The sequence below is a fragment of the Hyposmocoma kahamanoa genome, unplaced genomic scaffold (assembly GCF_003589595.1).
Source record: "Hyposmocoma kahamanoa isolate Upper Pololo Valley unplaced genomic scaffold, ASM358959v1 78, whole genome shotgun sequence".
Taxonomy (NCBI): domain Eukaryota; kingdom Metazoa; phylum Arthropoda; class Insecta; order Lepidoptera; family Cosmopterigidae; genus Hyposmocoma; species Hyposmocoma kahamanoa.
The window spans coordinates 2,022,819-2,040,100 of record NW_020653945.1 but is presented as its reverse complement, the minus strand read 5'-3'; the positions used below and the strand labels follow the sequence as shown (position 1 = coordinate 2,040,100).

The 17,282-nt window shown below is 36.7% G+C and overlaps 2 protein-coding genes across 2 annotated transcripts in view; one reads left to right on the top strand and one right to left on the bottom strand.

Annotated features, from left to right (window-relative positions):
* Positions 1 to 12,219, top strand: part of LOC113233239 (endoplasmic reticulum chaperone BiP) — a 22,299-nt gene extending 10,080 nt beyond the window's left edge. The window contains 3 exon segments of the mRNA XM_026468281.1: positions 2,518 to 2,628; positions 8,842 to 8,946; positions 10,208 to 12,219. Coding sequence (XP_026324066.1) covers positions 2,518 to 2,628; positions 8,842 to 8,946; positions 10,208 to 12,059 — 2,068 coding nt within the window. The 3' untranslated portion in view covers positions 12,060 to 12,219.
* A 231-nt stretch (positions 12,220 to 12,450) lies between these two features.
* Positions 12,451 to 17,282, bottom strand: part of LOC113233238 (adenylate kinase 8) — an 8,371-nt gene continuing 3,539 nt past the window's right edge. The window contains exons 4-7 of the mRNA XM_026468279.1: positions 15,008 to 15,099; positions 13,874 to 14,024; positions 13,374 to 13,464; positions 12,451 to 12,795 (exon numbers count right to left, since the gene is read on the bottom strand). Of these exons, the coding sequence (XP_026324064.1) occupies positions 12,701 to 12,795; positions 13,374 to 13,464; positions 13,874 to 14,024; positions 15,008 to 15,099 (429 nt within the window). The 3' untranslated portion in view covers positions 12,451 to 12,700. The remainder of the gene's footprint in view (positions 12,796 to 13,373; positions 13,465 to 13,873; positions 14,025 to 15,007; positions 15,100 to 17,282) is intronic.

Genomic DNA, 17,282 nt, shown 5'->3' with positions numbered 1-17,282 from the left:
TCTTAGTGTTCGATCTTTGTACTAACCCTACGCCACTGCATGGCACTCACATAGACAACCACAAATTACAGCCAAACTCACGAGAGTTATGCATGTAGGCCATGTAAATATTTTTTACCTCTGCGTGGCAGTCCAATGTGATAATCGTTCAGTCGCGGAGGCACTTAATATGGAACGTTCTATTTATTCAGCCGTTTCTTACCTCCGTTTACACATTTGTCGCTAAGCAAAATTGCCTTTGTTTTATATATTTTTAAAATAATATAAAATTATAAAAATATGTTAATTATAAGTCACTATAGTCTTATGTAGACACATTCCACAAATTTCCATTTTTCTATTTTTTTATTTTATTTATAACATCAAGTGACGGGACGAACAACGGAGCGTCGAGATTTTTCTACAGTCACGATTTAACGACTATAAAGTGGTATGGGATTGCAGAAAAAGTAAAATAATTTGTCGTCGATGGTTACGATATTAACATCCCTCCGTAGGTACGGTGTAATTTCCATGAATTACACCGTACACTTACATACGGAAGTCACGAGAAGCCAGAAAAAGAATATTAATAATTTTGTATTTGTTAACAGTGACCGTTGAAATACATGCTTAGTTTTACCACCCCGTATCGAAATAGCCCACATTATAGAACAGTAAAAATCTACAAAAAATTACCCGACACACTAAAAACAATAGAAAAACCATACATTTTGTAACACACTCAAAAATGCTATTACTCCGCTAAGAACATTTTGAAGATTTGAAGATTATTTTTTAATTTATTTTTAAAGAATTTAATATCAATACAAATTTACTCACGTAACTACTTTTAATTTTAGCTCATAAGAATTATCATTTGTTATGCCTTTACTGGGTGCATGTAACATTTTAAATGTATCTTGAACTACGCGGTTCGAAACAAAAGTCTGCCACCTGTGAGGCGAACTCTTTATCCAATATAATGCGACTTTAGAGTCTGTAAAGGCGTAGGTATTGATTGAGATACGATTAGCGTAATTATTTAAAACTGTGCCAAGTAGTTTGGATAGCAAGACTAATCCACAAAGCTCCAGTCGTGCGATCGAGAGCGGTTTTGTTGGCGCTACTGTCTACCAATGCAAATGAACAAATAAAGTAAATAAATAAAGCGTTATGTTCAGGCAATAAGAGTGAAAAAGACCTGCGTGTTTCGTTTTCACATGGTCTGCTGACGTGAAACGCACGCTTTTACACTGTTATTAAATGGACATATGGACATTTTAATGTGCAGTAAAGCTCCTTGTGAAAGAGTTTACCCCATTTCTACCGCTAATGTGAGCATTATAGTGTGTTCCGATTTTGAAGAGTGCTGGTGAAATTACAGCCACATGGGACTTGTCAACTTATGTCTAAGGGTGACGGGCGCAGTGGTAGTACCCCTCAGATCTTTGCGATTTGAAGCTCCGAGTGGCACTGCAACTGTTATCGCCAGTCTGGCGCGTCGCTCAAATGTTCGTCCCCTCTCCTGGTAAAAAAAATATTATAGACGCTTGATGACCTGTTAGCTAGACACAAGTAAAATAAAAAAAAAACAAAGATCTGCAAGAAGCATTATAGAGAATTTCATGGGGTCTGCTGACTCTCTATGTATTGATGATAAGCATTGGTCGGAAAAAGGTGTTCCACATATATATATATATAGTGACATAGAGTTGTTAAAACCACCAAATATTAATTAAATAAATAAATAACGCACACACTCAACATAGCCCCGCACTAGGGAAACCCTGTGTCGCGGGTGCCATGGACACACACATAGACAACCACAAATTACACCCAAACTCACGAGAGAAATAATTGTAGGCCATTCAACTATTTCTCCCGGCCCGGGAATCGAACCCGGGACCTCTGCGTGGCAGTCCGGCATGGCAACCGTTCGGCCACGGAGGCAGTTTACTTAATTAATTACTTTTTCGAATTCCGGATTTCCGGAAATGGTTTAACTGCATCGTAAGACAAAACGACTGACCTAAGAAGTCGAAGTTGATGGTAGAAGTAATTCTAATGGTCCATGTAAAAACATGCAGTAGATGGACCTTTCATCAAAGAAGAGAATAAAAAAGTGACGAGAATGGTCACTCTCCGCCCTCTCCTAGCTTTAGAGATAGCACTGCGCCCCGCGTAATATATTTGATGGTCACATTGACGGAACGGCAACAAAGCTGTCAGTTATCTACTGCATTTTTTACATGGCACCATTAAAATTACTTTAAAATCCAACTTCGACTTCCTAGTTTGTTCTACGATGCAGTAAAACCATTTCCGGCAATCCGGAATTTGAAAAAGTAATTAAGTAATATTTGGTGATCTTAACAACTCTAAGATGATAAGTGTAGGAAATGAAACTATTTTTCCGGATTTAAATCGCGTATATTAGTTTTTTCAAACAAACCGACGTTTCGGGCCCTTTACAGGTCCCATGGTCACGGTTGACTTACACAACATGTTTTAACAAGCTTTTGTATTTACACCTAGTGACTTGTTGATATTTTAGGTGTCAGGTGAATACGCGATGATTTCGCGCAGCGGCGACGCTGCAGACATTCAGACGACCCTCATGGAGATGCTCACTTGCATGAGGAGAGCTGGTGAGTGATTTTTTTAATAAAACTATTTTTTCGGTTCTGACTCGCGTTTTAAAAACTCGTGGTAGCCCAATGGTTTAACCAATCGCTTTTCAAGCAGATGCCGTGAGTTGGATTCCGGGCTCGCAGCTCTGAGTTTTTCGTAATGTATGTACGAAATTTAATTTGAAAGTTACGATGAGCTTTTCGGTGAAGGAAAATATCGTGATGAAACCATGCTACGCCACGACCGCACACATGACAGGACAACATTTGTAGTCGTTATTTTTAGTTTTGTTTTGCTTTTTGTTTGTTTTGTCTTATTTTATTTTAATTAACTACCTCCGTGGCCGAATGGTTACCATACCGGACTGCCACGCAGAGGTCCCCGGGTTCGATTCCCGGGCCGGGAGAAATATTTGTATGGCCTACATTTATTTCTCTCGTGAGTTTGGGTGTAATTTGTGGTTGTCTATGTGTGTGTCCATGGTACCCGCAACACAGGGTTTCCCTAGTGCGGGGCTATGTTGAGTGTGTGCGTTATTATTATTATTTATTTAATTTGTTTTATGGATATTTAAATTTTGTTCATTGCGTATTTTTATTTTGTTTTGCTTGTCTAAGGGTATCAATATTTTTTTTTGTGTTTGTATCTACCTATGTGTTGTGGCGTTGCAATAAATGTCTATTCTACTCTAAACCTGCATTTTGAGGAAAGTTCCCTCGTTGGGCCAGCGTGACGGACTATGGCATAAACCCTTGCCTGAGAGGAGGCAGCCCCATACCTTTCTACATTAGTTTTTTTTTTTTTCGGTTCACAAAACTGGATACAACTCTTAAATCAAATACAACAGATTCGTTAACATTATAAGGCGAGAAGAGTGTGTCCTTCTAGATGTGAACACAGCGTTTCGTATTTAAAACATAAAGTGCTTAAACAAAATTATAGTAAATTAAGATTTACATATCTACTATTTATGAAATAGGAAACAGACAACTAAAATTCATCGCGCAGTCACTATATAATACATTTTCTTATTGAGTTTCTAGCTGAGACCATAGAACAAGAGAATATGTCAAAATCATATCTGATAGCATTATAATAAGAACACATGCGATACACTGGACTATGTTGACCAAGGTTGGTTCTGCAAGTAGGGAGTGCGAAAGTTTTACGATTGATTAGGCGACTTCCGGGACGAGGTACAGATAGATACAAGCACTCGAGTATATCAGGAGCGTCAATGACACCATAAATAATCTTGAATAAAAAGATCAGGTCAAGCGATTTTCGGCGTTTTTGCAATGAAGTAATATTAAAATAAGAGAGACGTGACTCATATGAAAATAACTGTTTACATTTAAAATTATTATATGTTAGATGATAGAGGAAACGTTTTTGTACACGTTCAATCCTATCTGAATGAACCTGGTAACCTGGGTTCCAGACAGTGGAACAGTATTCTAATATGCTACGTATTAAACTGCTATAAATTAAAATAGATATTGCTGGTTCTTTAAAAATTTTCATTTGTCTAGACACAAAACCCGTTAACCTTGAAGCTTTACCGGTAATAGAGTCATAATGATTTCTAAAACTTAGGGTGGCATCTAGGACAACACCCAAATCCCGAACACTGGTAACCTCCGTTAGGGGCGTATAGTCGATAAAATAAGTGACAATTGATGGTTTTTGACGCCTAGTGAATTTGATGTGGTAACATTTATTTGTATTTAGGACCATACCGTTATCACAACACCATCTATGCACTCTGTTAAGGTCATCTTGAAGCAGCTGGGCGTCATTAGGCGAGTTGACAGCTCTGTATAGCTTTAAATCGTCAGCATACATTTTGAATTTCGAACACAATGAAAAAGCAATATCGTTAACGAACATTAGGAAAAATAGTGGACCCAGATGAGAGCCCTGTGGCACACCGGATGGCACCAAACGCAGTTCAGATCTAAAACCAGAAACTGCCACCAACTGAGATCTATTGCGTATGTAGGATTCACACCATCTTAGTAGCGATCCGTGAATTCTCATCTGTTCCATCTTGTACAGAAGAATATCGTGATGCACCAGATCAAACGCCTTTCTGAAATCGGTGTAAATCGAATGCACCTCAACGCCCCCATCCAAAACATTCGATATATCCGATACAAATGATACCAAGTTTGTTGAAGTTGATTTATGTGGCAAAAATCCGTGCTGGTTGGCATCAATCATGGTTTTAACATGAGAGTATTTTTTTTTTGTATGAGCGATTCTAAAATTTTGCCAACTGTTGATAAAATTGAGATTGGTCTGTAGTTGGCTATATCTTCCAAACTTTGGGAAATTTCTTTTGCTAATATTAACTACATAGGCGTACGGTCCATTATTGACCATTAATAGCATTGACCTATCAACAATTAGGTCAATAATTATTAGTAGGTAATGCAATGAGTAACGTTAATATCATTGGAAAGACAAGACAGGAAAAATTAGTGTTGCCAGTATTTTTTTTTTTGCTTATATCATGACCTTGAAATCAAGTCGTTTTCAGTCGAAATATGACAGATAATAAGCATAGAAACATTTGCGTTGCTAGTACAATTAATCTCTGATTTTTCACCACATTTTAACTGTAATCTGATGTATGTTACAGGTGCAGACTGCATAATCACTTACTTCGCTCCTTTAGTTTTAAGCATAATATCAGGAAAATACTAGGGAAATGAAAACACGTTTTACATTTTTATGGTGTAAGTCTTCTATTGATTTCAATATACATTATTACTTGGTCCTTTGTTCCAGTTCTAATAGAACTACTTCATTAATGTAACCAATTTCTATGGTGTTTTGTAAGTACAATGGCTGTTGTGGATCCTATTGCTATGTAAATCTATAATAAATTGTTTTCTACATTTGTTATATTTTGTATTTATTTCTACGTTTGATTCGCCCTTTATTATTTAACGTGGATGTCGAAAAACGTAGTTATGTAATTTATTGCTTTTTGTTATTTTTTCGTTATTAAAAATATTGTTAAAATATTTATTTCGTTAGAGCTGCCATCTCTTTCATTTTTGGCATCTGCTGACATTGCGCAATCCACGAAACGGAATTACTCGATCTCAAATTAAATGCCTGAAATTTGAATCTAAAATAGTTTAAAATTACAATAATTATTATCATCACATCGAAGTTTCCAATTACCTACCATATAATAAGTAATCTAATTAAAGTTAGGAGTTCAGACAAAATAGTCGAACAGTAAACACGTTTCAGCTTATTTCGATTTTTTTGATTATATACGATTTCCCGCGAAAAGAAAACAGAAACTTAAACGACTGAAGAAAAATTCATATCGAAGATCTCTGCCTTAGCTTGTCCGGGCTCTCTTGACCCTATTTACAGGGTCAAGAGCACGTGAAGCTTTACACTTAAGACTTAAATCCAACTCTATGCCGCTTATGATGAGAATGGTCCAAAGTACAAAGTGTCAAGCTTGATGTGCTTTTGACTTTACAACAAAATAGTTGTATAGACACCAGTATTAATTATAAATTTTTCAAAGGCGGTGGAGATAAATTGTATAATTTGTGCGCAAGTCTAATTTTTGGAAAATCGACTAAATAAAATGAACATTTGGATTTAAAAACTGTTGTTTTTTTTTCAAATTTTAACATGTTTATAAAATATGTTTATGAAATATTGTTTTATTATAATTATTAATACAAAGATCGAACACACAGAAAAAATTCCTTCGAACCGACGTCTCCTAGCTTACCGTGCCAGACGCTATACCAAGCCACGGAACGAACAAACGAAGTTAGATATCTTTACAGTTACCAGCCCTGGCGAGTGATGTGGCTATATTCACTGTATTTAACATTTTTATTGAATTGATATTAAATTACTTTTTGTATATTTGTTCCACTAGTTTGTTATAATTATTAATACGAAGAACTAAGCTTGGTATCCGACAGGATCGAAGGAATTTTTTCTGAGTGTTCGATCTTTGTATTAATATTTATAAGAAACTAGTGGAATAATTTCACAAAAAATAATTTAATATCAATTCAATAAAAAATTAAAATATTGTTTTATTTTTTTTTTACCAAAAGTCGGTATGAAATCATCGATTATCCGATTAATAGAACCAGATGCTGATTTTTAATCGATGAAAAAGCATCTATTATTCCACAAAAACATCGGTTATTTATTAATTATTATTATTATTTTTATTTTTTTTTATATGGACAACAAAACAGATAACAATCAAATTACATTGATACAAATGAACGAATAAAATGATTTGATTTGATTTGAAATATGATATAACAAACTTCTGTACTAGATTTTAGCCCTACTTATGTTGACACATCATTCTAAAGTAACAAGAAAGAACTACTGTAAAATTTGCTAATAATTTACTTATTTACTAATATTAAAGCGTCAAGGTAATGGGTGAAAATCTATACCAGCTTAAGTTGCTTTACTACTCGTTTAAATACTCTGGATCTTTGATCAAAAATGTCCAAATCGATGTTTTTCATAAATTAATCTATCGATTAATTTTCCAAGGGTAAGGTATCCCTACCTGTCATGCAAGCCCTAACAAGTCACTGCAATGATTCGGAGAACCCGTGCCCGGTAGTGGAACGCATAATGTATTGATGCAGTGCAGTGCATTTCGAGATGCTCTTCATTACATCAATTCTTTCATAGTATGTTGAATAAAATAATAGCATGAGATGTCCCCAAGTATTTAGTAAATAAACAAACAAATGACATCATTCAGGACAGAAAAATATTTAATTAATAACTGACGTGACTGTATCACAATAAATAACTACCTGTTCGAGTATATGGAAAAGGTTTTTAACTTGATAACAATATTGTAATATGAGGTAGCTTATCGCTTAATTTTTTTTCATACATATCACGTATTTTTAGTGAAATTAATATTGCTTATTAAACAAGTAATTTTAGGTATCTGTTCACAGAGATAAAGATAAGCCACGTGTAAAATGATTTTATGATAAAACTAACTAAGAACTAAGACACGTTAGTGTATTACTATTACGAAACAATAACGTATGAGTATTATTGGTAAATTCATACTACAAAGCGTATTCCTTTCCTTTTATATTTGTGAATTCAAATCAAATTTTTAATGGTATCCGTTATTATGAAAACCTTAGCTAATGAATTTAAGTGAAATGCAAACTATGTTCATTTCTTTATTCAAAAAACCGCGGTAAAAGAAATTTCAAGATTGTTCTTGAAATTTCTATTTGAACTTTTAAAAAAGCCGCTACAATGAGTCTTCGATGAATGTCCTATTCTGTGCCAGTTATAAACGTGGGCCAATAGGGTATTGCCAAATATGTACACTTGGACCAATCACGATCAAGTCTGTAAAACGTCATCAATTTGTGGACCAATCACATTCGCCCACGATCGACGCTAGCGCTAAATAATAGCGGTGGCGGCGTGTCAAACTTCAGTTTCTCACAGAAAATCGAAGAAGCAAGAACTACACGAAGATTAATTTTACAAGTGTTTCACGCTAAGTGCTGTTAACGTGGCTACGGTCAATATTTTAGCTGAATTATATTGATAGTTCTCATCTGTATTCATTGGTAAGTTTTTTTAATATCGTATTCAATTGCTTTTTGTCAAAAATTTTGATACATTGTTCATAACCTGTCATTCACGTTATTGAAAAATTAATATAATCGCGTCTGTTGGTGAGTTCTTGTATTTCTGAAGCGTAACAGTGCTAATGGGATTAATTGTCATAAGAATCACATTTGAATTCATATAAAATGATTATCGCTCGAAGATAACGTCAGCGAAATTTCTTGACGGTATGTGGGCCGGTGCCATGCCCTACATGTCTCGTAGCCGCTTCGGGAAGCACCGTTAACTTATCTATTCCCGTTATATTCTTAATAATTACGACTGTGACTTTATTGGATAAGATTTAGGATGTTTTTTGCGAGACAGCCGGTGTGTAGGCTATTGGTGAGTGACGTGTCCCATCTGCACGGGTTACGTGTCCTTGACTGAGAGGAAATCAATGAACTTCGCAGATTTTTAGCTCTCAATATCGGTCAGTGGCATTTAGCGACACCAAATTTTAACATAATCGAGTTATTCCATATTTTTTATAGCAACTTTTCTAATTTTTTCCAGTTATTAAGTGAAGAAGTACATGGTGAAAATGCGGTGGTGCTTACTGGCGCTGGTGTGTGTGCTCTCGGTGGTGTGCGCCGATGAGAAGAAGGACAAGGAAAAGGACATTGGCACTGTTATAGGCATTGATTTGGGGACCACATATTCATGGTAAGTGTAGCTTATTTTCATACACACGTGTCTGTCGGAAGAGACCAGTACAGCATAGGAGGTGTACATGTGTTGATTATAACAATTACAAGAAACAATTTTTCTAGTCCACTACTTTTTGTACATGTACTCTTACTTACTCTTTAGAATTTTGCAAGAGAGACATAGGATGTTTTCCAACCTAAAGTTTCATTAGAATATTTTGGAATCTGTAGATGTGGAAGTCCTGAAATTTACAGCTTTAAAGCAGAAATTTTTGGATTGTAGGTGTAGAGATCTTAAAAATGTCAGTTTTGATTCTGAAATATTCAAGGGTTAATATTTAAGGGTTTAGTACTTGTTAAGTTGTTATTACTTGTAATGTAATTCATTTTAAATCAGAACATAATGCTTAGTATTATCAAAGTTATAGGGTCGTATTCCAGAACTCAATGCTCAAGTCAGTACTTGAGCAGACTTGAGTATGATTTCAAGCACTGGAAATACGACCCTAGTGTCAAGCACTTAAGTATGATTTTCAGTGCTCCCTGCAATATTCAAGTCCTGACTTGAGCAGTGAGTAGAGTTCTGGAATATGACCCGTAGTCATGAATTTAATTTAATTACGTATGTAAATTTTATTAAATAAATATAAATAACAAATAATTCTCGCGTATGGGCATAATACAATTAAACCAAATTTAATGTTAGAACAACATAAGCATAAAAATTACAGAAAAAATTTAAAAAATTAATGAAGACTGCTTATCTCGGCAGAAAATTATCTTAGAGTTATCTGTTATGTAACATAAAATATAAAAATAAGATACTTATAGTGACTATGTAATGTAACTTTTAAATTGTAATAACTTATATCAAGAACAAGATATATTAATAACAAATAAACCTTGTTGTATATGGGCATAATAAAATTAAACCAAATTTAGTATTAGAACAACACAACATAAAAAGGAATCAAATAAATTAAAAGATAACAAAACCACTATGCCTAAATCAACAGAAACTATTATATAATAAAAAATAAAAGAATAATAATACTTAAGACTACTTACTCTGTAAATTAATATTATGCTTGAGAAAACAATTGCAAATATTTCACATAACAAATAAAAAAACAGCTTCCATTGTTTTACACTCCAAAATATTTGAAACGCAATTGCAAGTAAATAATCAAGCTATATTTTGGTGTAGTAGTACCTAGGTAATTAAATTAAATGAAATACTATTTTCATCTTACATTTATTTTTCTTTTTGTCCACAGTGTTGGTGTGTATAAGAATGGCCGTGTGGAGATCATTGCGAATGACCAAGGTAACCGTATCACCCCCTCATATGTGGCATTTACTGCTGATGGCGAACGTCTGATTGGTGATGCCGCTAAAAATCAACTGACTACCAATCCTGAAAACACAGTTTTCGACGCCAAACGTCTCATTGGTCGTGAGTGGGGTGATACTACAGTCCAACATGATGTAAAGTTCTTCCCCTTCAAAGTAGTTGAAAAGAACAGCAAACCTCACGTTGCTGTCTCGACTGCCCAGGGAGAGAAGATCTTCGCCCCTGAAGAAATCTCTGCCATGGTTCTCACCAAAATGAAGGAGACTGCTGAAGCCTACCTTGGAAAAAAGGTTACTCATGCAGTTGTAACTGTTCCTGCATACTTCAACGATGCTCAACGTCAAGCTACCAAGGACGCCGGAGCTATTGCGGGTCTGCAGGTTATGAGAATCATCAATGAACCTACTGCTGCTGCTATCGCTTATGGTCTCGACAAAAAGGACGGAGAGAAGAATGTACTTGTCTTTGACTTGGGTGGTGGTACTTTCGACGTATCTCTGCTCACTATTGATAATGGAGTCTTTGAAGTGGTAGCCACCAATGGTGACACCCATTTGGGAGGTGAGGACTTCGATCAGAGAGTCATGGAGCACTTCATCAAACTGTACAAAAAGAAGAAGGGCAAGGATATTAGGAAAGATAACCGCGCTGTTCAGAAGCTGCGTCGTGAGGTCGAAAAAGCGAAGAGAGCTCTCTCCTCCAGCCACCAAGTCAAGATTGAAATTGAATCATTCTTTGAAGGTGATGACTTCTCTGAAACTCTTACCAGAGCCAAGTTTGAAGAATTGAACATGGATCTGTTCCGTTCCACTCTGAAGCCTGTACAAAAGGTATTGGAAGATGCTGACATGAATAAGAAAGATGTTGACGAGATTGTACTTGTCGGTGGTTCCACCCGTATCCCCAAAGTTCAGCAACTGGTCAAGGAGTTCTTCAATGGAAAGGAGCCATCCCGAGGTATCAACCCTGACGAGGCTGTCGCTTACGGTGCCGCCGTCCAGGCTGGAGTACTCAGTGGTGAACAGGAAACTGACGCTATTGTGCTGCTCGACGTTAACCCTCTTACTTTGGGTATCGAAACTGTCGGCGGTGTTATGACTAAACTCATACCCCGTAACACTGTTATCCCTACAAAGAAATCTCAGATCTTCTCTACAGCAAGCGACAACCAACACACTGTCACTATTCAAGTTTATGAGGGTGAACGTCCAATGACGAAAGATAACCACTTGCTTGGAAAATTCGATCTCACTGGCATTCCACCGGCGCCTCGAGGCATTCCTCAAATTGAAGTGACATTTGAAATTGATGCAAACGGTATCTTGCAAGTATCAGCAGAGGACAAGGGCACTGGAAACAGGGAAAAGATTGTCATTACTAATGATCAGAATAGATTAACACCAGAAGATATTGAAAGGATGATCAAGGATGCAGAGAAATTCGCCGACGATGACAAAAAACTAAAGGAAAGAGTGGAATCAAGAAATGAACTTGAAAGCTATGCTTATTCCATCAAGAACCAGCTTCAGGACAAAGAGAAACTTGGCGCTAAGGTTGCCGACGACGACAAGTCGAAAATGGAAGAAGCAATTGATGCTGCGATCAAATGGCTCGAAGACAACCAGGACGCCGATTCTGAAGAGTACAAGAAACAAAAGAAACAACTTGAAGATGTTGTACAGCCAATTATTGCTAAACTGTATCAAGGACAAGGTGGCATGCCACCACCAGGCGGTCCCGGCGGCGAGGAGGACGATTTTAAAGATGAACTGTAAATTAACAGACTGTAAATCGTGTGTTAGCCAAATGTGATCTCTGGTCACTACAGGTTGTGCTCAACGCGGACCCACCTTCGGATTGAGCGTAATCTGTATAGCACGAAAAGTTATATGTTTGAAGTGTTGTGTATATTTATTGTGCGAATATGAATGGGACGTGTGCAGCGGATCTATCGAGATATAATCGTCTTTCGCCGCGCATGGTGCGTGATTGTTCAGCGTGATTGTAGTTATTGTAATTATGCATTTTTATTTTAGAAAGCAATAGATACCTGTGTGTGAGGGCCTGTTTCCATGACTGTTCGTTAATATTGATTCGTCTTCCTTGTCATCATGGCCATTGCCTATGCATCTAGAATGAATTTTGTTTAATAAAGATGAATCGATAGTCTCTGCCCACTCGAGACTACCTCAGTGTTCTATGTATGTAACTGTAATTATTTGAGACTGCAGAATGTTAGCTCTTAATTTAGTGAAATAAAATTATGTAGTAATTTAAATAATTTCAATTGAAGCACGGGAGGAGTACATAAATAAAACATTTTTCTATAAAGGAAACTATCTTTTATTAAAACTCAACTATAACTAGTGGTAACATTATCTACCTGATAAGAAATATTCTAAAAAACATCAACTGGCTAATCACCTCGGACGTTGCGGAGTGGGCATCCAATGACGATATCATAAGCTGGTGTTGCAATGACAGCAGCTTGTATCTTCACTTGTATTTCCTCTGTAGAATTTAAACAAATTAGTCAACATTAGTCCTTAGGGGCTTCAGTTAACGTTACGGCGGAACGGAATGGAAGCGAATTTTTGTAACGAAAGTATACCATAGCAAAATTAAAATTATATTGTGTAGCCATTGAATTACAAATAAATGGACGACGGGTCTAATACAAAAACCACGGAAAAATGTCCCAAGTCAACCTATTTAATCGTAGTGACATGTAAAGGAATATGAAAAAGCTAAAACGTTGAATTTAAATTGTAATATCATCGCAGTACTGTCTAATTTTGCTTGCTTCGCTGTCAGTCGAAGAAACGAAGACTAAGGCGTGAATGACGCTCTGTATACGATTTTAACGCCCTATAAGTTCGGAAACTTTTTAGCGCGGACCCGACGTCCATATAATTGCAAGTCAATGTGTGTAACGTACAAACTAACTTTGGCATTCGCGAATGTTCGAGCATTACAGCGACCGCGTGCGCCTTCTCGCACAAGCGAGGCGAAATTTAAGCTTACGTTCCATTCCGTTCCGCGGCCATGTAATCTGAGCCTTACAAAGCGGTCCTTCGTGCCGGTCTTACCAATTGAGTCCTGTTCCGCGCTAATCTCCACCGCAGTGATTCCCGCTGCAGCTCGAAGTTCTGCCAGCGCCTCAGAAAAGAAGTAGTCTAACTGTGAAATATATGCGCAAATCAGGCATTACATATACGACGATTTATTAGTAGACGACGGCGATGGTAGTACAACAGTATGTAAGGCACATTATAATAGAGTATACAAATTATGACCTAGATTCCAGACCGGTTGTGGGGCAAGTCAATGACCTATGATTATTGAGTAAGTGATAATTTTTAAGTTTTTATTGAATGTTACGATGTTTGACCACCATGATATTCAATTGATTTTGTGAAGTTACTCCATTATGTTGTTTTAACGGCAAAAAGTCATGAAAAAAAACAAAGTTCTGTTCGTTCCGTGGCTGCTTCGTTGGCATACCGTTTGAAGAAGGTTGTTCGAATCCAGCCGGTTCGAAGGATTTTTTTCTATTTGATCTTTGTATTAATAATTGTAACAAACTAACATCATTGTCTATCTGAGCCTCGTTTTCTCCTGGATGAATAACGGTTCGCGGTCCAGATCCTGGGGCAACGCGTTTTCCGGTGCACCAGTCCACTGCTACCGACATCGCGCGCTCCTTACACGTCTGCCAATTCACGTTCAGGAAGATTACTCTGGAAAGCGGTTATGAGTCAATGGTCATAATTTCTTCTTAGCATAGCATTTAAAGTGTTAACGACAATAATAGATCAACATTTTTATTTCGTAATGACGAACCCAGTGAGTGATTATTGGATTGGTTGTTTTTATTTCGATTCATGAAAGAACTGTACGGTAACAGAGCATGGTAACAGACAATTCAGGCCAGGGTTGTTGCGAATATCAGCATTTTCATCCGCATAAATTAAAATATCAGCATCCGCATTCATCAATGCTGATATTCATTGCAGATTTTCCGAGTCACATGACTGACATGACATTACGTGACATGACTTAAAAGGCGCGCTGCTGAATAATTTACAAACCTTCCAGACTGTAAGCCGAAAAGTCAACTCATTGTTAACGAATGTCACAAAATCATTGAAATAATATTTTATTACAATACTAAAGAAAATGAAAGCTTTTTTATGTAGATAGATTCATTAACCATGTAAATTTTCGCATTTTGATGTAATGTAATAAATAAACCCTGTATCAGCAACAACCTGATTCAGACTTGGCATCCTTTTAGAGGGAGAGTGTGTGCGTTATTATTAAAAAAAAATCAACATTGAACATTGAATAATCTGCGAAGAGAAATCGATTTATTGGATAAGATTTTAAGCTGCTTTGTGGTGCTTCAATAAAAAATGGGATGTCATATTGCTGTCTGTTCCTATTTGGCAAAAAAAAACTCACCGTAAAGCAAGTAGGTAAACGTAGGCGACCGTAACAGAGGCGATGACTTACGATAGCTTTTACGGTTAAAATGTTCAGTTATTCTAACTGTTAAACTATCCAACAGATTCTTGGGCAGACAAAAAACAAACGAAACAAAATATAAAAAAATGTTACGGCTTTCTTCTTTGCAGTCCATTTGTCAATAGTCTGCGACGGCAAAATACGTCTTGATTGAAAATTATTCAAGAGAAAGAATAATTAATCTTTGACCACCTACCGATTTGGTGGAGTTGTTATGTTCTCCAAGTTCTCAAAATCGACGCCTGAAGTTGGATATCCGACCATTACCCAACCGTTGTCGATGCAATCCTAGAAAAGGGAACATTTCTTTCCAATCAATATTTTTTCTACCAAGGTACCTGCCAATTTCAATGCTATACCTACACGCGTCATGCGTCATATTCAACCTACATTACTGCCGCCGTTAAAGAGTGCTTGTGTTAAAACTCAAAACCGATAAAATAATGTTTAAGGAAAGGAAATTAAGAAAATATCTACTTTTAATAGCGATAACTTCATACCTTACCCACCTAGGAAAAAAATAAAAATGGTGACAGATCGACCTTTTTTGGTAGTAGATTTAAATCGGACTAAAACCCACTAATGCCCGAAATCGATAGCAAACACTATTTACTACTAAATATTTGTTGCAAAGCGAGTTTTGTTCAAACTTAATGATATGATTACAAAATGTTCGTTGTTTTCTGATTTAGACGATTTGATTTGCCTTTGCATTGATTGAAAATCGATAATAAGAATTGTTAAATTGTAACTTGAATAGATTTTCATAAAAATGATCTTAAGTGCATTGCTTATTAGTGAGAATCCACAGGCTTGCAAGATGGACATTGTGTGGAGTTGCCTGTTTTTCATCTAAATAAGATTTTTTACATCGAAATTTGCAATACATTTTATTATTATTATTATTACACCAAATTCCGCCCACAAGTTCAGGACCTTTGGTTAAAAACCTGCTTAAAACCCGGGTGGGTTGATTGCCTGCCCATCTCTGCTTACAGTTATATATTTTCTATATTTTCACCAGTGATCAGAAATGCCGGTGCAAACGGTGCAATTACAAATGGTAACTTTACTTTAAAAAAAAAGATTCTTTCTCCGTTAACATATTTAATAATAATAATAATAATTTAACGGCAGATGTTACCGCAGCGTATTTATCGCTAAACGAACTGAACAGCACTGTATCCACAAATACAACGCGAGCTGTTAATGGCAATCTTTGGTGGAAATAGGTCGGAAGTTATCAATTCTTGCCTCGCCTCGTCTCATCTCGCCTCGCCGGCCGATAACTACTTACAGACCGTGCTTTCGTTTGTGCCGCACACCTCGCACCAGAGGTAAAGCTAGATAGCATTGAATTGAGTTAGTAATAATGCTGGGTTCACGAGTCTGTCACTTGCGTTTTTCGCTTGCTTGCGTGACTCGCTTCGAGCATACGCAAAGATCTGTCGCGTACGCGCACATGTTCACGAGTCACTCGCTTTGCATTGGATTTAGAGGTGGGCGATAAATAACGTCACGATGAAAAAATCACGGTGATCCGCCGTCAAGTAGCAACACCGTGACTCGTTCCGAAGGAACGACGTTCCAAAGTCACATAGGTGTTCCTCCGCTCCAATAGCTATCCCCGTCACTCACATCACGACATACGTATTTGATACAATGCGCGATCTCCGTTCCGTGGTGACTGAGCGCGCCACTCGTTGTAGTTCTCTTCAAATCGGGCTATTTCGGCGGTGGGAGTGAGTGAGATAGGATGACTTTCTTTGCTCACTCACAAGGGTCGTAGGTGCTTATTACTACCTACTAGAAAGGGCGGATGAAAAAAATCTGCAGCAGTTACTATAAACCTATTTATTAACAAAGTAAAATATTTTTGTATATTTGTTTTATTATAGGAAGAGTTGGTATTTTATATTTATGTATAATCTACTTTGTGTATTCTACTAGAAATATAATTACATTACACTGTATTGCTGTTTTAAACAATCCAAAGATTCGCATAAAATAAGTAAAAAACCAAATTTCATTAAATACAAAATCAACTTTTTGAATGGAGTTAAAACTTATTACAAAGGGAGTATAAACTTAAATCATTTTATAAAAAACGGCTATAAGTATTAGAAAGAAGCCGCTGGCTAAAACCGTATATCGTGATGTAAGTTATAGGCGTGACAAGGTCACGGAAGTAACAGTCGTGGAACCGGCACGAGGGTCACGGCGATAGAAATGTAACGCTATTCCCCAAGTCTAATTGAATTTCTTTGCGTTGAGTGAGTTTTGATATCTAGCAAGCTTGATATTTCCACGCAAGCAACAAGGAACGTTTGCGGAGGACAGCAACACTGACCAATCACAGAGCAGCAGATTCGCTCTGGGCCTTTTGGAGGGAAAAGTGTCGTTTTTATTTTGACTTTCAATTATTTTAAAGTGGAATAGGATAGTGCTATTGTGCCTTAATCGAAGATTAA